The sequence below is a fragment of the Bombina bombina genome, chromosome 6 (genome assembly GCF_027579735.1).
Source record: "Bombina bombina isolate aBomBom1 chromosome 6, aBomBom1.pri, whole genome shotgun sequence".
Taxonomy (NCBI): Eukaryota; Metazoa; Chordata; class Amphibia; order Anura; family Bombinatoridae; genus Bombina; species Bombina bombina.
This window is the reverse complement of record NC_069504.1, coordinates 214,128,528-214,145,523: the sequence shown is the minus strand read 5'-3', so window position 1 is coordinate 214,145,523 and position 16,996 is coordinate 214,128,528. Positions and strand designations below refer to the sequence as shown.

The 16,996-nt window shown below is 39.5% G+C and overlaps 1 protein-coding gene across 1 annotated transcript in view; it reads left to right on the top strand.

The window, feature by feature from the left end:
- The window catches only part of ADAMTS20 (ADAM metallopeptidase with thrombospondin type 1 motif 20), a 578,468-nt gene that overhangs the window by 188,969 nt on the left and 372,503 nt on the right, over positions 1 to 16,996 (top strand). The window contains 1 exon segment of the mRNA XM_053719202.1: positions 1,316 to 1,462. Coding sequence (XP_053575177.1) covers positions 1,316 to 1,462 — 147 coding nt within the window.

Genomic DNA, 16,996 nt, shown 5'->3' with positions numbered 1-16,996 from the left:
AAATGTATTCAATAGATTAAAGGGATATGAAACCCAAAAATTCATAGAATTTTAAAAATGTTTCCTGTTTACTTATTTTATCAAATTTGCTTTGTTCCCATGATATTCTTTGTTGAAGAGATACTTAGGTAGTTGTCTGAAGCAGTGCTTCTCAACCATGGTTCTCAAGTACCCCTAACAGGCCAGGTTTTTATTATAGCTGAACTAGAGCACAGCTGATCAGTAACCATGGTAACTAACCTGCTCTTATCCATCAGCTGAAAAACTGGCCTGTTAGGGGTACTTCAGGACCGGGATTGAGAAATACTGGTCTGAAGCAGAAATAACACTGCCATGGCATCTACTGCTCTTGAAAATGCTTAACATTATTGCAAATCTGCTGCCATATAGTGATCCAGAGACGTGCACGCTCTTGAAATTACGTCCCTGCCTTTCAACAAAAGGTACCAAGAGAATTTGATAATAGAAGTAAATTAGAAAGTTGTTTAAAATTCTATGCTCTGTCGGAATCATTATAGAAACATTTTGGGTTTCATGTCTGGAATTGAAGAAATGTTTTTCTATAGCAAGACTGCTTGCCAGTTGGGAAATCTGGATTAAAGGGACACTGAACCCAAATTTTTTCTTTCATGATTCAGATAGAGCATGCAATTTTAAGCAACTTTCCAATGTACTCCTATTATAAATTTTCTTCATTCTCTTACTATCTTTATTTGAAAAAGAAGGCATCTAAGCTTTTTTTTTTGGTTCAGAACTGTGCTGATTGGTGGATGAATTTATCCACCAATCAGCAAGAACAAGCCAGGCTCTTCACCAAAAATGGGCCGGCATCTAAACTTCCATTCTTGCATTTCAAATAAAGATAGCAAGAGAATGAAGAAAATTTGATAATAGGAGTAAATTAGAAAGTTACTTAAAATTGCATGCTGTATCTGAATCACAAATGAAAAAATGTGGGTTCAGTGTCCCTTTAAGGTTTAATGATAACATTTGAATCTACCCAGTAGATAACAATCATGATTTTCAGTGTTAATTTTCAGCTCAACAGCAGTTTGTTTTTTTTGTTTTCATAATTAAGGAACACATTTTAGATTCCTAAAATTGTGTTGTGCCATCATTTGTGTATCCATCTGATATTATATGGAGTGTACAACACACTGTTATACTTCCAGCACCAGGATCTTTTTATTTATTATTTGTGGCACAAAGAGGGATTGTTAGCTTTATCACTTTATCATTTATTAAAACTACATAATAGAGAAATGTTAGCATTATAGACCTCATGACTGATTTTGTTTATGTTTTGTTTTTTTAGATTTAATATGCCTCATGATGATAGCCTAAAATGCAAAGAAACAGGTGCTAAGAACGATTTTCACGTGATGGCAGCAACCTTAAATTACCATACAAATCCATGGACCTGGTCAAAATGCAGCCAGAAATATATCACAGAGTTTCTAGAGTAAGTCAAGCGTCCATTAGTGTGTGTAGTTAAAAAGAAATGGTTTAGGAATTTTATCAGATATTACAGCAACTATATTATATTTTAATTTTATTCTTAGCCTTGTTGTGACTTTTTACTGAAGTAACCAATTATAATTTTCTTTTTTCACAGCTCCAGAATATTAAGCACAGAATATTAAGCAACACTTTATACAGAGCACAATAAGGGCTAGGTTATGAGTGGCGGGCTAGCTGTAGCGCGCAAGCGATATAAGGTATTTCTCTGCTTTTTGCGCATGACGGAATTAAACTTAAACAATTGGATTTTTTTTTCAAAGTCTGGATTTTACAACTATTCCATTTGTGAAAAAATTATTTTATAGCTTTTAGGATTACCAAATTAGGTCTAGATGGCTCTTTGCGGGTATCTGAAGTAGCGAACATATTATGAATTGAAAGTAAACGCGTTAGTTTAAGCAGAATTGAATTTAACATGTATCAGATTAGCGCAACTATCTAAATTTAACAGTACAGTTGAACTTATATGGACACAGTCTGATAAAAAAATATTTTTTAAAAGAAATTGCATTAAAAAGTTATAAGGGCTCAAAGATATGAGGTCTCGGGTGTAAAGAAAAAGGCAGCCAAAGGGCTTTAACATAGATACATACTTGCACATTTCTAAATATGTATATGTGTGTATACAGGTATGTATATTTCTTTTTATGTGTATACATACAGTATGTATTTTTGTATTCATATGTGTATATATGTATTTACAGATATATATACACATATAAACACATAAATACATATGTATACATATATAGACATATATATAAAAGTGCATTGGAGCCCTTTGCAGTAAAAGGGACATGAAACCCAAATTTTTTATTTCATGATATAGAAAGAGTATGCAATTTTAAACAACTTTCTAATTTACTTCTATTTTCTAATTTGCTTCATTCTCTTGATATTATTTGCTGAAAAGCATATCTAGGTAGGCTCATTAGCTTGATTGGTGACTGCACATAGATGCCTCGTGTGATCGGCTCACCCATGTGCATTGCTATTTCTTCAACAAAGGATATAAAAAAATTAAGCAAATTAGATAATAGAAGTAAATTGGAATGTTATTTAAAATTTTATTCACTGCTTGAATTATGAAGGAAAAATGTTTGGTTTAGTGTCCCTTTAAGTAGCTGAAAACATGAAAAATCATATTTATGCAACATTCTTATTTTTGAATATGTATTTACTGTACATATTTAACATTCCAATGTTCTTTACATAGAGGAATATGTTCTAAGTATTTATAAATAGATATTTCAAATTATAGCTCTATATATCCAGACCTATATATAATTATATATATATATATATATATATATATATATATATATATATATATATATATACATACAGTATATTGTATCAAAAAATCATAAAATATACATAAAAATATTTATTTCAGAATATAAAGAACATAGTATTCTACGTTAATGTGGAATGTGAAATATTCTTAATTCATGTAGACTTTAATAATCACAATCGGGCTAGCGCGCGAGTATGGGTGTTTTTTTTCCCAGTTTTCTCACTCATTAAAATCTAAGGGAGAATACGTTAATGTGGTTGCAATATTCAAAGTTCAGCTTTTTGGGTTTTTGTTCGCTCACAAACTTTTTACTTTAAACTTGTAATACAAGCGCATCCCGACATGCACAAAAATACCCTTTGTCTAGCGAAGTAAACACGATCCACTAGAAATCTAGCGCTTAATTTGTAATTAAACTGATACAAAGGGAATAGTTCTATAGGTGGAGTGTACAGGGAGTGCAGAATTATTAGGCAAATGAGTATTTTGACCACATCATCCTCTTTATGCATGTTGTCTTACTCCAAGCTGTATAGGCTCGAAAGCCTACTACCAATTAAGCATATTAGGTGATGTGCACCTCTGTAATGAGAAGGGGTGTGGTCTAATGACATCAACACCCTATATCAGGTGTGCATAATTATTAGGCAACTTCCTTTCCTTTGGCAAAATGAGTCAAAAGAAGGACTTGACAGGCTCAGAAAAGTAAAAAATAGTGAGATATCTTGCAGAGGGATGCAGCACTCTTAAAATTGCAAAGCTTCCGAAGCGTGATCATCGAACAATCAAGCGTTTCATTCAAAATAGTCAACAGGGTCGCAAGAAGCGTGTGGAAAAACCAAGGCGCAAAATAACTGCCCATGAACTGAGAAAAGTCAAGCGTGCAGCTGCCAAGATGCCACTTGCCACCAGTTTGGCCATATTTCAGAGCTGCAACATCACTGGAGTGCCCAAAAGCACAAGGTGTGCAATACTCAGAGACATGGCCAAGGTAAGAAAGGCTGAAAGATGACCACCACTGTACAAGACACACAAGCTGAAACGTCAAGACTGGGCCAAGAAATATCTCAAGACTGATTTTTCTAAGGTTTTATGGACTGATGAAATGAGAGTGAGTCTTGATGGGCCAGATGGATGGGCCCGTGGCTGGATTGGTAAAGGGCAGAGAGCTCCAGTCCGACTCAGATGCCAGCAAGGTGGAGGTGGAGTACTGGTTTGGGCTGGTATCATCAAAGATGAGCTTGTGGGGCCTTTTCGGGTTGAGGATGGAGTCAAGCTCAACTCCCAGTCCTACTGCCAGTTTCTGGAAGACACCTTCTTCAAGCAGTGGTACAGGAAGAAGTCTGCATCCTTCAAGAAAAACATGATTTTCATGCAGGACAATGCTCCATCACACGCGTCCAAGTACTCCACAGTGTGGCTGGCAAGAAAGGGTATAAAAGAAGAAAATCTAATGACATGGCCTCCTTGTTCACCTGATCTGAACCCCATTGAGAACCTGTGGTCCATCATCAAATGTGAGATTTACAAGGAGGGAAAACAGTACACCTCTCTGAACAGTGTCTGGGAGGCTGTGGTTGCTGCGGCACGCAATGTTGATGGTGAACAGATCAAAACACTGACAGAATCCATGGATGGCAGGCTTTTGAGTGTCCTTGCAAAGAAAGGTGGCTATATTGGTCACTGATTTGTTTTTGTTTTGTTTTTGAATGTCAGAAATGTATATTTGTGAATGTTGAGATGTTATATTGGTTTCACTGGTAAAAATAAATAATTGCAATGGGTATATATTTGTTTTTTGTTAAGTTGCCTAATAATTATGCACAGTAATTGTCACCTGCACACACAGATATCCCCCTAAAATAGCTATAACTAAAAACAAACTAAAAACTACTTCCAAAACTATTCAGCTTTGATATTAATTAGTTTTTTGGGTTCATTGAGAACATGGTTGTTGTTCAATAATAAAATTAATCCTCAAAAATACAACTTGCCTAATAATTCTGCACTCCCTGTACAGTCTAAGGGCAGTGGAGAGAAAAGGTTGCAAGTTTGCTCTATTTTTATAGTGATATGTTATTGAAAACTGCTTTAAAGGGACACCAAAATCAAAATTAAACTTTTATGCAATTTAAAAAAAAAACAACTTTCCAAATTAGTCCCATTATCAGAGGCTGACAGGAAGTGGAATAGTCCTATCTCTTTCAGTACCTTCTCAATTTTAGCCCAGTAGTTTTTGAGCTTTGTGCAACTCCACCATAAATGTAGGTGCGAGCCTATTGCCCCACATCCCCTCCAGCACAAGTTTGATTGAGCTGGAGAGATCTTATTTAGAGGGCACCATATAGCACTGACGTTTCAGATATAATTAGTATAATGTTGCACACTGGATAGCAGGTTTAGTACAAGAAATAGCAGATCTCCAGTCTCTTTCAAAAAAATTTGTACCCCAATTAAACTTCCATTCTTTCATCTGTCTTGATTTATCGAATTTGGGTGAGTTCAAGATGATTTGACAATTAAAAGAAAGAAGTCTATACAGTTGTTGTCCATCTTTGTCCCCACAATGTATGTGTCTAAGATGTTGTAAGGGGAACCCCCAGGATCTGACTAATGTTAGAAACCAAAAATATTCAAAATGCATTTTGCAGGGTATGGAATACCTGTCTACTAAACATGCCACTGCCTTTGTATGCCCACACTGCAATGACAGCAGGGCAGTTCTGTAATAAAAATGGGCATTAGACACAGACAACCCCCCCTCCATATTTTATAGGGGTCTGAAGAAATTTCAGAAAAAACCTTGGTGGTTTGCAGATCCGAGTATAAGACGTAAAACTATAGTGTAATTTGTTAAGATAGTAGGTTGGAATCTATCTGTCTTGTTCCCCTTATGATATAATTTTTGTTTATAGTAGTGGAGGTTTTTATGTAGTTGTTCTAGTTCTTTCTCAGCTATTAAATGTAAACATTGCTCCGCTAGGTATGGGGAGAGTAAAGTTTCATTTTAGAATGGGATGCTCAGAGGACCATAAGTGTGGACTGTGTCCCTCAATACACAATTTAGGAGAGCCAGAGCCTTTTTTCATCAGAGCCTGCTAGATCAGTCTCTGGGTTGGATTTGGTCCATAACAGTCCTCTTAGTAGCAGGAGTGGATTTAAGCTTTTTTATAAAGTGCTGCAACATGTTGAGCTCAAGGGAATTCTGAAGAAAGCAGCCTGTATCAAACTTACCTTTGGTATATAAAAGTAGTAGATCTATGGAAATAGGTGTCCAGATCTCACAAGAAAATAGCTCCCACTGGTGGGTAAATGGCCACTGAATAAATGAACACTCTATATTTAAAAGGAAGACCAGAGAAGCAGATTAATGATGAATACAAATGGCAGAATTTCACAAATTAAATAATGCAAGGAGCGGACGCACTCTCCAAAGATATGAATGTCAGTGACCTAACTCTTCACTATGGGTATAGGATGTAGATTGTGGGGTACAGCCAGTTAAGTACACAAAAACTGTAAGGAAAACATGCGGGGACTCTGCTCACCTAGATGCTTGTGACTTCAGTGGCAACCGTAAGGGATCAGTGCGAGGGCAGAAATCCGGTTCACAGTCCAGTCCATATTTAAATGTTTCTGTTTAGTATAGAAGAAGCCACCCAGAAGGAGATTTTACAATTCTGAGAGGGTATGGATAAAAACTATACTCAGGGACTGATTAAACATGCTGCGAATGCAGCAGTTTTAGGTCACCGGAAACATAAGTTAAGAAGCAACAGTCTTAAGACCACTGCTCCTCAACTTATCCACCACCTCTGAGGCGGTGAACAGCAATCATCCCAATCAGATACGATTGACACCCCCTGCTAGTGGCCGATTGGTAACAGATGTTAATGGAGGGTAATATAAACCATCACGGAGTCACTAAGGGCTAGATTACGAGTTTTGTGCTATGAGTGAAAAAGCAGCGTTAAGGCTCTTTTTCACTACCGCTGGTATTACGAGTCTTGCAGGTATTTCTGTACCGCACACTTTTTTGTCCGTAACGCAACGTAATTACCGCAGCTTTCAAAAACTCCTTTTTCAATGGGACTTCCTTTGTGCCGGTATTACGAGTCTGCCTGGGAGGCCAAAAAATTAACGGTACAGCCAATACCATCAAGATTCATACCGTAATTAAACTGAAAGTCAGTAGTTATAGGTTCTTACGCTACAAAGCTGTAACATAAAACTCATAACTAAAGTGCTAAAAAGTACACTAACACCCATAAACTACCTATTAGCCCCTAAAACCCTAGCCTAAACTAAACTGCCAATAGCCCTTAAAGGGACAGTCAACACCAGAATTTTTGTTGTTTAAAAAGAAAGATAATCCCTTTATTACCCGTTCCCCAGTTTTGCACAACAAACACAGTTATATTAATATACTTTTTACCTCTGTAATTATCTAAGCTTCTGCTGACTGCCCCCTTATTTCAGTTCTTTTGACAGACATGCAGTTTAGCCAATCAGTGCTCAGTCCTAGGTCACTTTACGTGCATGAGCTCAATGTTATCTATATGAAACATGTGAACTAATGCCCTCTAGTGGTCAAAATGCATTCAGATTAGAGGCAGTCTTCAAGGTCTAAGAAATTAGCATATGAACCTATTAGTTTTAGCTTTCAACTAAGAATACCAAGAGAACAAAGCAAAATTGGTGATAAAAGTAAATTGGGAAGTTGTTTAAAATTGCATGCCCTATTTAAATCATGAAAGTTTTTTTTTTACTTGACTGTCCCTTTAAAAGGGCTTTTTTGCAGGACATTGCCCCAAATAAATCAGCTCTTTTACCTGTAAAATAAAATATAAACAACCCCCCAACAGTAAAACCCACCACCCACGCAACCAACCCCCCAAATAAAATCCTAATCTAATAAAACCTAAGCTCCCCATTGCCCTGAAAAGGGCATTTGTATGGGCATTGCCCTTAAAAGGGCATTTAGCTCTTTTTCAGCCCAATGCCCTAATCTAAAAATAAAACCCACCCAATAAACCCTTAAAAAACCTAACACTAACACCCGAAGATCCACTTACAGTTTTGAAGACCGGACATCCATCCTCAAAGAAGCCGGGAGAAGTCTTCATCCAAGCGGCAAGAAGTCCTCAACGAAGCCGCGAGAAGTCTTCATCCAAGCCGGCAGAAGTGGTCCTCCAGACGGGCAGAAGTCTTCATCTTCTATCTTCACCCATCCGGTGTGGAGCGGCTCCATCTTCAGGACATCCGGCGTGGAGCATCCTCTTCTTACGACGACCAGAATGAAGAATGAAGGTTCCTTTAAGTGACGTCATCCAATATGGCTTCCCTTGAATTACGATTGGCTGATAGAATTCTATCAGCCAATCGGAATTAAAGGTGAAAAAATCCTATTGGCTGATGCAATCAGCCAATAGGATTGAGCATCAATCCTATTGGCTGATCCAATCAGCCAATTGGATTGAGCTTGCATTCTATTGGCTGATTGCAGCGCTGCGGAATCTGTTGGCGCTCTACAAATACCTGATAATAATAATAATAATAATAATAATAATAATAATAATTGGAACAGGGCTATTAGAATAGGGCTATTAGATTAGGTGTAATTAGTTTAAATATCTGATAATTTCTTTTTTTATTTTGTGTAATTTTGTGTTTTTTTGTGTAATTAAGTTAATTGTATTTAATTTAGGTAATTGATTTAATTTTAGTGTAAGGTTAGGTGTTAGTGTAAGACAGGTTAGGTTTTATTTTACAGGTAAATTTGTATTTATTTTAGCTAGGTAGTTAGTAAATAGCTAATAACTATTTACTAACTAGTCTACCTAGTTAAAATAAATACAAACTTTCCTGTGAAATAAAAATAAAACCTAAGCTACAATGTAACTATTAGTTATATTGTAGATAGCTTATGGTTTATTTTACAGGTAAGTATTTAGTTTTAAATAGGAATTATTTAGTTAATGATAGGAATTTTTATTTAGATTGATTTTAATTACATTAAAGGTAGTGGGTGTTAGGGTTAGACTTAGGGTTAGGTTTAGGGGTTAATAAATTTAGTATATTGGCGGAGACTTTGGGGACGGCAGATTAGGGGTTAATAAGTGTAGGTAGGTTGCGGCGACATTGGGGGTGGGAGATTAGGGTTTAATAAATATAATGTAGGTGTCAGCGATGTTGGGGGCAGCAGATTAGGGGTTATTAAGTATAATGTAGGTGTCGGCGATGTCGGGGGCGGAAGATTAGGGGTTAATAAGTGTACGATTAGGGGTGTTTAGACTCAGGGTTCATGTTAGGGTGTTAGGTGTAAACATAAATTTAGTTTCCCCATAGGAATCAATGGGGCTGCGTTACGGAGCTTTACACTCCTTTATTGCAGGTGTTAGACTTTTTTTCAGCTGGCTCTCCCCATTGATGTCTATTGATGTCTATGGGGAAATCGTGCACGAGCACGTAAAACCAGCTAACCGCAGCTTTCAGCAGAGCTGGTATTGGAGTGTGGTATGGAGAAAAATTTTGCTTTACGCTCACTTCTTGCCTGATAACGCAGTATTTTTGTAAATCTGTAATACCAGTTAGTACCGCACCCCTCATACCACAAAACTCGTAATCTAGCCGTAAGTTAATTATTAGCAAAAACAGATTATAGTGAAATGAGAGTTTCAATTTGCATTTTTGAATTTGCGACAGAACTCATCACTTTAGCAATGTTTCTCAGGACAATAGTTTTCTGAGAAATACTTTATAACTAAATACCAATCCTATAAGTAACCTTTTATTTGCTGAATAGTTTTATACAGACATTCTGAAGCTTTTGTTAGTCTTTTTTGTTTTCAGTCAGTGCAAGATACCGTAATTATTTTTTTCCCCAGCAGATCAAGGACATAAAAAAAATTCTTAAAAAATATAAAAACCTTATATGTTAATATAAAATGTTTAGTTATGTATAGTAAAACAACTTCAATATTTATTGTGCCCCCTTTCCATATAATTTAGCTCTGAAAAATGTAGCTTCTTCAAATCTCAGACCTGGAAAAGTAGTCTGCAGATTTCTCACACGCCTAGATTTAGAGTTTGGCGTTAGCCGTCAAAAGCAGCGTTAAGGGCTCCTGCTTTTTACCGCCCGCTGGTATTTAGAGTCAGCCAGGAAAGGGTCTAACTCTCACTTCCAAGCTGCGACTTTTCCATACCGCAGATCCCCTTACGCGTATCCTATCTTTTCAATGGGATCTTCCTAACGCTGGTATTTAGAGTCTTGGCTGAAGTGAGCGGTAGAGCCTCTACCGACAAGACTCCATACGCAGAAAAAAGTCAGTAGTTAGGAGCTTTATGGGCTAACGCCGGTTTATAAAGCTCTTAACTACTGTGCTCTAAAGTACACTAACACCCATAAACTACCTATGTACCCCTAAACCGAGCCCCCCCCCACATCGCCGCCACTATAATACATTTTTTTAACCTCTAATCTGCTGACCGCACATCGCCGCCACCTACATTATCCCTATGAACCCCTAATATGCTGCCCCTAACATCGCAGACACCTACATAATATTTATTAACCCCTAATCTGCCCCCTTAACATCGCCGCTACCTTACCTAATAATAATAATTACCAAATTACCTGTAAAATAAATCCTAACCTAAGTTACAATTAAACCTAACACTAGACTATCAATAAATAAATTAAATAAATTAACTACAAGTACCTACAATTACCTACAATTAAATAAACTAAACTAAATTACCAAAACAAAAAAACACTAAATTACAAAAATAAAAAAAGATTACAAGAATTTAAAGCTAATTACACCTACTCTAAGCCCCCTAATAAAATAACAAAGCCCCCCAAAATAAAAAAAAATTCCCTACCCTAATCTAAATTTAAAAAGTTAACAGCTCTATTACCTTACCAGCCCTTAAAAGGGCTTTTTGCGGGGCATGCCCCAAATAAATCAGCTCTTTCTCCTGTTAAGTGTGGTCAGTCCACGGGTCATCATTACTTCTGGGATATTAACTCCTCCCCAACAGGAAGTGCAAGAGGATTCACCCAGCAGAGCTGCCATATAGCTCCTCCCCTCTACGTCACACCCAGTCATTCTCTTGCACCCAACTAATAGATAGGATGTGTGAGAGGACTGTGGTGATTATACTTAGTTTTATACCTTCAATCAAAAGTTTGTTATTTTATAACAGCACCGGAGTGTGTTGTTCCTTCTCTGGTAGAATTTGAAGAAGAATCTACCTGAGTTTTTTGTATGATTTTAGCCGGCGTAGTTAAGATCATATTGCTGTTCTCGGCCATCTGAGGAGTGAGGTAAACTTCAGATCAGGGGACAGCGGGCAGGTTAACCTGCAAAGAGGTATGTAGCAGCATATTATTTTCTGACAATGGAATTGACTGAGAAAATTCTGCCATACCGATATAATGTAAGCTCAGCCTTAAATGCAGAGTAGCAACTGGTATCAGGCTGTCATGTATGTATATTTACACTTCAGTATTCTAGGGAATGGCACTTCACTGGGATAATACTGTATGCATAAGACTTTAGCCTAATTTGCAGTGACTAGCAACAGGCTTTCTAATGACATTTCATTTATTTGATGTTAAACGTTTTTTGCTGGCATGTTAAATCGTTTAATTTTCTGAGGTACTGGGTGAAAAAATGTTTTGGGCACTGTTTTTTTCCACTTGGCAGTCGTTTTATTTAATTTAAGACAGTTTACTGATCTCCCTCACTGTTGTGTGTGAGGGGGAGGGGCCTATTTTGGCGCTTTTGCTACGCATCAAAAAATTCAGTCAGAAGTCTCTTGTCTTCCCTGCATGATCCGGTTCGTCTCTACAGAGCTCAGGGGTCTTCAAAACTTATTTTGAGGGAGGTAATCACTCACAGCAGAGCTGTGAGATTGTAACTGACTGTGATAAAAAACGTTTATTTCTGTACTTTTTTTCTGCTATTCAGGGTTAGTTATCCATTGCTAATGGGGGCAATCCTTTGCTAAAATTGTGTTTTTACCGGAAAGAATTTGATGTTATAGTTTCTCAAGTTTATTATTTCAACTGTCATAACTTTTTCTGTGCTTCTTAAAGGCACAGTACGTTTTCATATTATTTGTAAATTGCTTTGAAAAGTATTTCCAAGTTGCTAGTTTATTTGCTAGTGTGTTAAACATGTCTGATTCAGAGGAATATCTCTGTGCTATATGTGCTAAAGCCAAAGTGGAGCCCAATAGAAATTTATGTACTAATTGCATTGATGCTACTTTAAATAAAAGTCAATCTGTACAAATTGAACATATTTCACCAAACAACGAGGGGAGAGTTATGCCGACTAACTCGCCTCACGTGTCAGTACCTGCATCTCCCGCTCGGGAGGTGCGTGATATTGTAGCGCCGAGTACATCAGGGCGGCCATTACAAATCACATTACAGGATATGGCTAATGTTATGACTGAAGTTTTGGCTAAATTACCAGAACTAAGAGGTAAGCGTGATCACTCTGGGGTGAGAACAGAGTGCGCTGTTGATAATAGGGCCATGTCTGATACTGCGTCACAGTATGCTGAACATGAGGACGGAGAGCTTCAATCTGCAGGTGACGGTTCTGATCCCAATAGAATGGATTCAGACATTTCTAATTTTAAGTTTAAACTCGAAAACCTCCGTGTACTGTTAGGGGAGGTATTAGCAGCTCTGAATGATTGTAACACCGTTGCAATCCCAGAGAAATTATGTAGGCTGGATAGATACTATGCGGTACCGGCGAGTACTGACGTATTTCCTATACCTAAGAGGCTTACAGAGATAATTACTAAGGAGTGGGATAGGCCCGGTGTACCCTTTTCCCCCCCTACTGTGTTTAGAAAAATGTTTCCAATAGACGCCACCACACGGGACTTATGGCAGACGGTCCCTAAGGTGGAGGGAGCGGTTTCTACTCTGGCTAAGCGTACCACTATCCCGGTGGAGGATAGCTGTGCCTTTTCAGATCCAATGGATAAAAAATTAGAGGGTTACCTTAAGAAAATGTTTGTTCAACAAGGTTTTATATTGCAACCCCTTGCATGTATTGCGTCTGTCACGGCCGCGGCCGCTTTTTGGTCCGAGTCCCTGGAAGAGACTCTTGACTCAATAACTATAGATGAGATTTCAAACAAGCTTAAGACACTTAAGCTAGCTAATTCATTTATTTCGGATGCCGTAGTACATTTAACTAAACTTACGGCTAAGAATTCCGGATTCGCCATTCAGGCACGCAGAGCACTGTGGCTAAAATCCTGGTCAGCTGACGTTACTTCTAAATCTAAATTACTTAACATACCTTTCAAAGGGCAGACCTTATTCGGGCCCGGGTTGAAAGAAATTATCGCTGACATTACAGGAGGTAAAGGCCATGCCCTGCCTCAAGACAGAGCCAAACCTAAGGCTAGACAGTCTAATTTTCGTTCCTTTCGTAATTTCAAAGCAGGAGCAGCATCAACTTCCTCTGCACCAAAACAGGAAGGAGCTGTTGCTCGCTACAGACAAGGCTGGAGACCTAACCAGTCCTGGAACAAGGGCAAGCAGGCCAGGAAACCTGCTGCTGCCCCTAAGACAGCATGAATTGAGGGCCCCCGATCCGGGAATGGATCTAGTGGGGGGCAGACTTTCTCTCTTCGCCCAGGCTTGGGCAAGAGATGTCCAGGATCCCTGGGCGTTAGAGATCATATCTCAGGGATATCTTCTGGACTTCAAATCCTCTCCCCCAAAAGGGAGATTTCATCTATCAAGGTTGTCAACAAACCAAATAAAGAAAGAGGCGTTCTACGCTGTGTACAAGATCTTTTACTAATGGGAGTGATCCACCCGGTTCCGCGGTCGGAACACGGACAAGGGTTTTACTTAAATCTGTTTGTGGTTCCCAAAAAAGAGGGAACTTTCAGGCCAATCTTGGATTTAAAGATCCTAAACAAATTCCTAAGAGTTCCATCGTTCAAAATGGAAACTAATCGGACAATTCTACCCATGATCCAAAAGGGTCAGTACATGACCACAGTGGATTTAAAGGATGCTTACCTTCACATACCGATTCACAAGGATCATCACCGGTATCTAAGGTTTGCCTTCCTAGACAGGCATTACCAGTTTGTAGCTCTTCCATTCGGATTAGCTACGGCTCCAAGAATCTTCACAAAGGTTCTGGGTGCTCTTCTGGCGGTACTAAGACCACAAGGAATTTCGGTAGCTCCGTACCTAGACGACATTCTGATACAAGCTTCAAGCTTTCAAACTGCCAAGTCTCATACAGAGTTAGTACTGGCATTTCTAAGGTCGCATGGATGGAAGGTGAATGAAAAGAAGAGTTCTCTCTTTCCACTCACAAGAGTTCCCTTCTTGGGGACTCTTATAGATTCTGTAGAAATGAAGATCTACCTGACAGAAGACAGGTTAACAAAGCTTCAAAATGCATGCCGTGTCCTTCATTCCATTCAACACCCGTCAGTGGCTCAATGCATGGAGGTAATCGGCTTGATGGTAGCGGCAATGGACATAGTACCCTTTGCATGCCTACATCTCAGACCGCTGCAATTGTGCATGCTAAGTCAGTGGAATGGGGATTACTCAGACTTGTCCCCTACTCTGAATCTGGATCAAGAGACCAGAAATTCTCTTCTATGGTGGCTTTCTCGGCCACATCTGTCCAGGGGGATGCCATTCAGCAGGCCAGATTGGACAATTGTAACAACAGACGCCAGCCTACTAGGTTGGGGCGCTGTCTGGAATTCTCTGAAGGCTCAGGGACAATGGAATCAGGAGGAGAGTCTCCTGCCAATAAACATTCTGGAATTGAGAGCAGTTCTCAATGCCCTTCTGGCTTGGCCCCAGTTAACAACTCGGGGGTTCATCAGGTTTCAGTCGGACAACATCACGACTGTAGCTTACATCAACCATCAGGGAGGGACAAGAAGCTCCCTAGCAATGATGGAAGTATCAAAGATAATTCGCTGGGCAGAGTCTCACTCTTGCCACCTGTCAGCAATCCACATCCCGGGAGTGGAGAACTGGGAGGCGGATTTCCTAAGTCGTCAGACTTTTCATCCGGGGGAGTGGGAACTTCATCCGGAGGTCTTTGCCCAAATTCTTCGACGTTGGGGCAAACCAGAGATAGATCTCATGGCTTCTCGACAGAACGCCAAGCTTCCTTGTTACGGGTCCAGATCCAGGGATCCGGGAGCGGTTCTGATAGATGCTTTGACAGCACCTTGGACCTTCGGGATGGCTTATGTGTTTCCACCCTTCCCGATGCTTCCTCGATTGATTGCCAGAATCAAACAGGAGAGAGCATCGGTGATTCTAATAGCGCCTGCGTGGCCACGCAGGACTTGGTATGCAGATCTAGTGGACATGTCATCCTGTCCACCTTGGTCTCTGCCTCTGAGACAGGACCTTCTGATCCAGGGTCCCTTCAAACATCAAAATCTAATTTCTCTGAAGCTGACTGCTTGGAAATTGAACGCTTGATTTTATCAAAACGTGGTTTTTCTGAGTCAGTAATTGATACCTTAATACAGGCTAGGAAGCCTGTTACCAGAAAGATTTACCATAAAATATGGCGTAAATACTTATATTGGTGCGAATCCAAGAGTTACTCATGGAGTAAGGTTAGGATTCCTAGGATATTGTCTTTTCTACAAGAAGGTTTAGAAAAGGGTTTATCCGCTAGTTCCTTAAAGGGACAGATTTCAGCTCTGTCCATTCTTTTACACAAACGTCTGTCAGAGGTTCCGGACGTTCAAGCCTTTTGTCAGGCTTTAGCTAGGATCAAGCCTGTGTTTAAAACTGTTGCTCCACCATGGAGTTTGAACTTAGTTCTTAATGTTTTACAGGGTGTTCCGTTTGAACCCCTTCATTCCATTGATATCAAGCTGTTATCTTGGAAAGTTCTGTTTTTAATGGCTATTTCCTCGGCTCGAAGAGTCTCTGAGTTATCTGCCTTACATTGTGATTCTCCTTATCTGATTTTTCATTCAGACAAGGTAGTTCTGCATACTAAACCTGGGTTCTTACCTAAGGTGGTCACTAACAGGAATATCAATCAAGAGATTGTTGTTCCATCTTTGTGTCCTAATCCTTCTTCGAAGAAGGAACGTCTTCTACACAATCTAGATGTAGTCCGTGCCCTGAAATTTTATCTACAGGCAACTAAGGATTTTCGACAAACGTCTTCCCTGTTTGTCGTTTATTCTGGTCAGAGGAGAGGTCAAAAAGCTTCGGCTACCTCTCTCTCTTTTTGGCTTAATACGTTTGGCCTATGAGACTGCTGGACAGCAGCCTCCTGAAAGAATTACAGCTCATTCTACTAGAGCTGTGGCTTCCACTTGGGCCTTTAAGAATGAGGCTTCTGTTGAACAGATTTGCAAGGCTGCAACTTGGTCTTCTCTTCATACTTTTTCCAAATTTTACAAATTTGACACTTTTGCTTCTTCGGAGGCTGTTTTTGGGAGAAAGGTTCTTCAGGCAGTGGTTCCTTCCGTATAAAGAGCCTGCCTGTCCCTCCCGTCATCCCTGTACTTTAGCTTTGGTATTGGTATCCCAGAAGTAATGATGACCCGTGGACTGACCACACTTAACAGGAGAAAACAAAATTTATGCTTACCTGATAAATTCCTTTCTCCTGTAGTGTGGTCAGTCCACGGCCCGCCCTGTTTTTATGGCAGGTCTAAATTTTTAAATTATACTCCAGTCACCACTGCACCCTTTGGCTTCTCCTTTCTCGTTGGTTCTCGGTCGAATGACTGGGTGTGACGTAGAGGGGAGGAGCTATATGGCAGCTCTGCTGGGTGAATCCTCTTGCACTTCCTGTTGGGGAGGACTTAATATCCCAGAAGTAATGATGACCCGTGGACTGACCACACTACAGGAGAAAGGAATTTATCAGGTAAGCATAAATTTTGTTTTTGCCTGTAAAAAACCCCACAATATCACCCCCCAACATTGCAACCCACCACCCACATACCCCTACTCTAACCCAAACCCCCCCTTAATTAAACCTAACACTACCCCCCTGAAGATCTCCCTACCTTGAGCTGTGTTCACCCAGCCGGGCACCGATGGACCAAAAGAAGACATCGGGAGCTGCAGAAGTCTTCATCCTATCCGGGCAGAAGAGGACATCTGGACCGGCA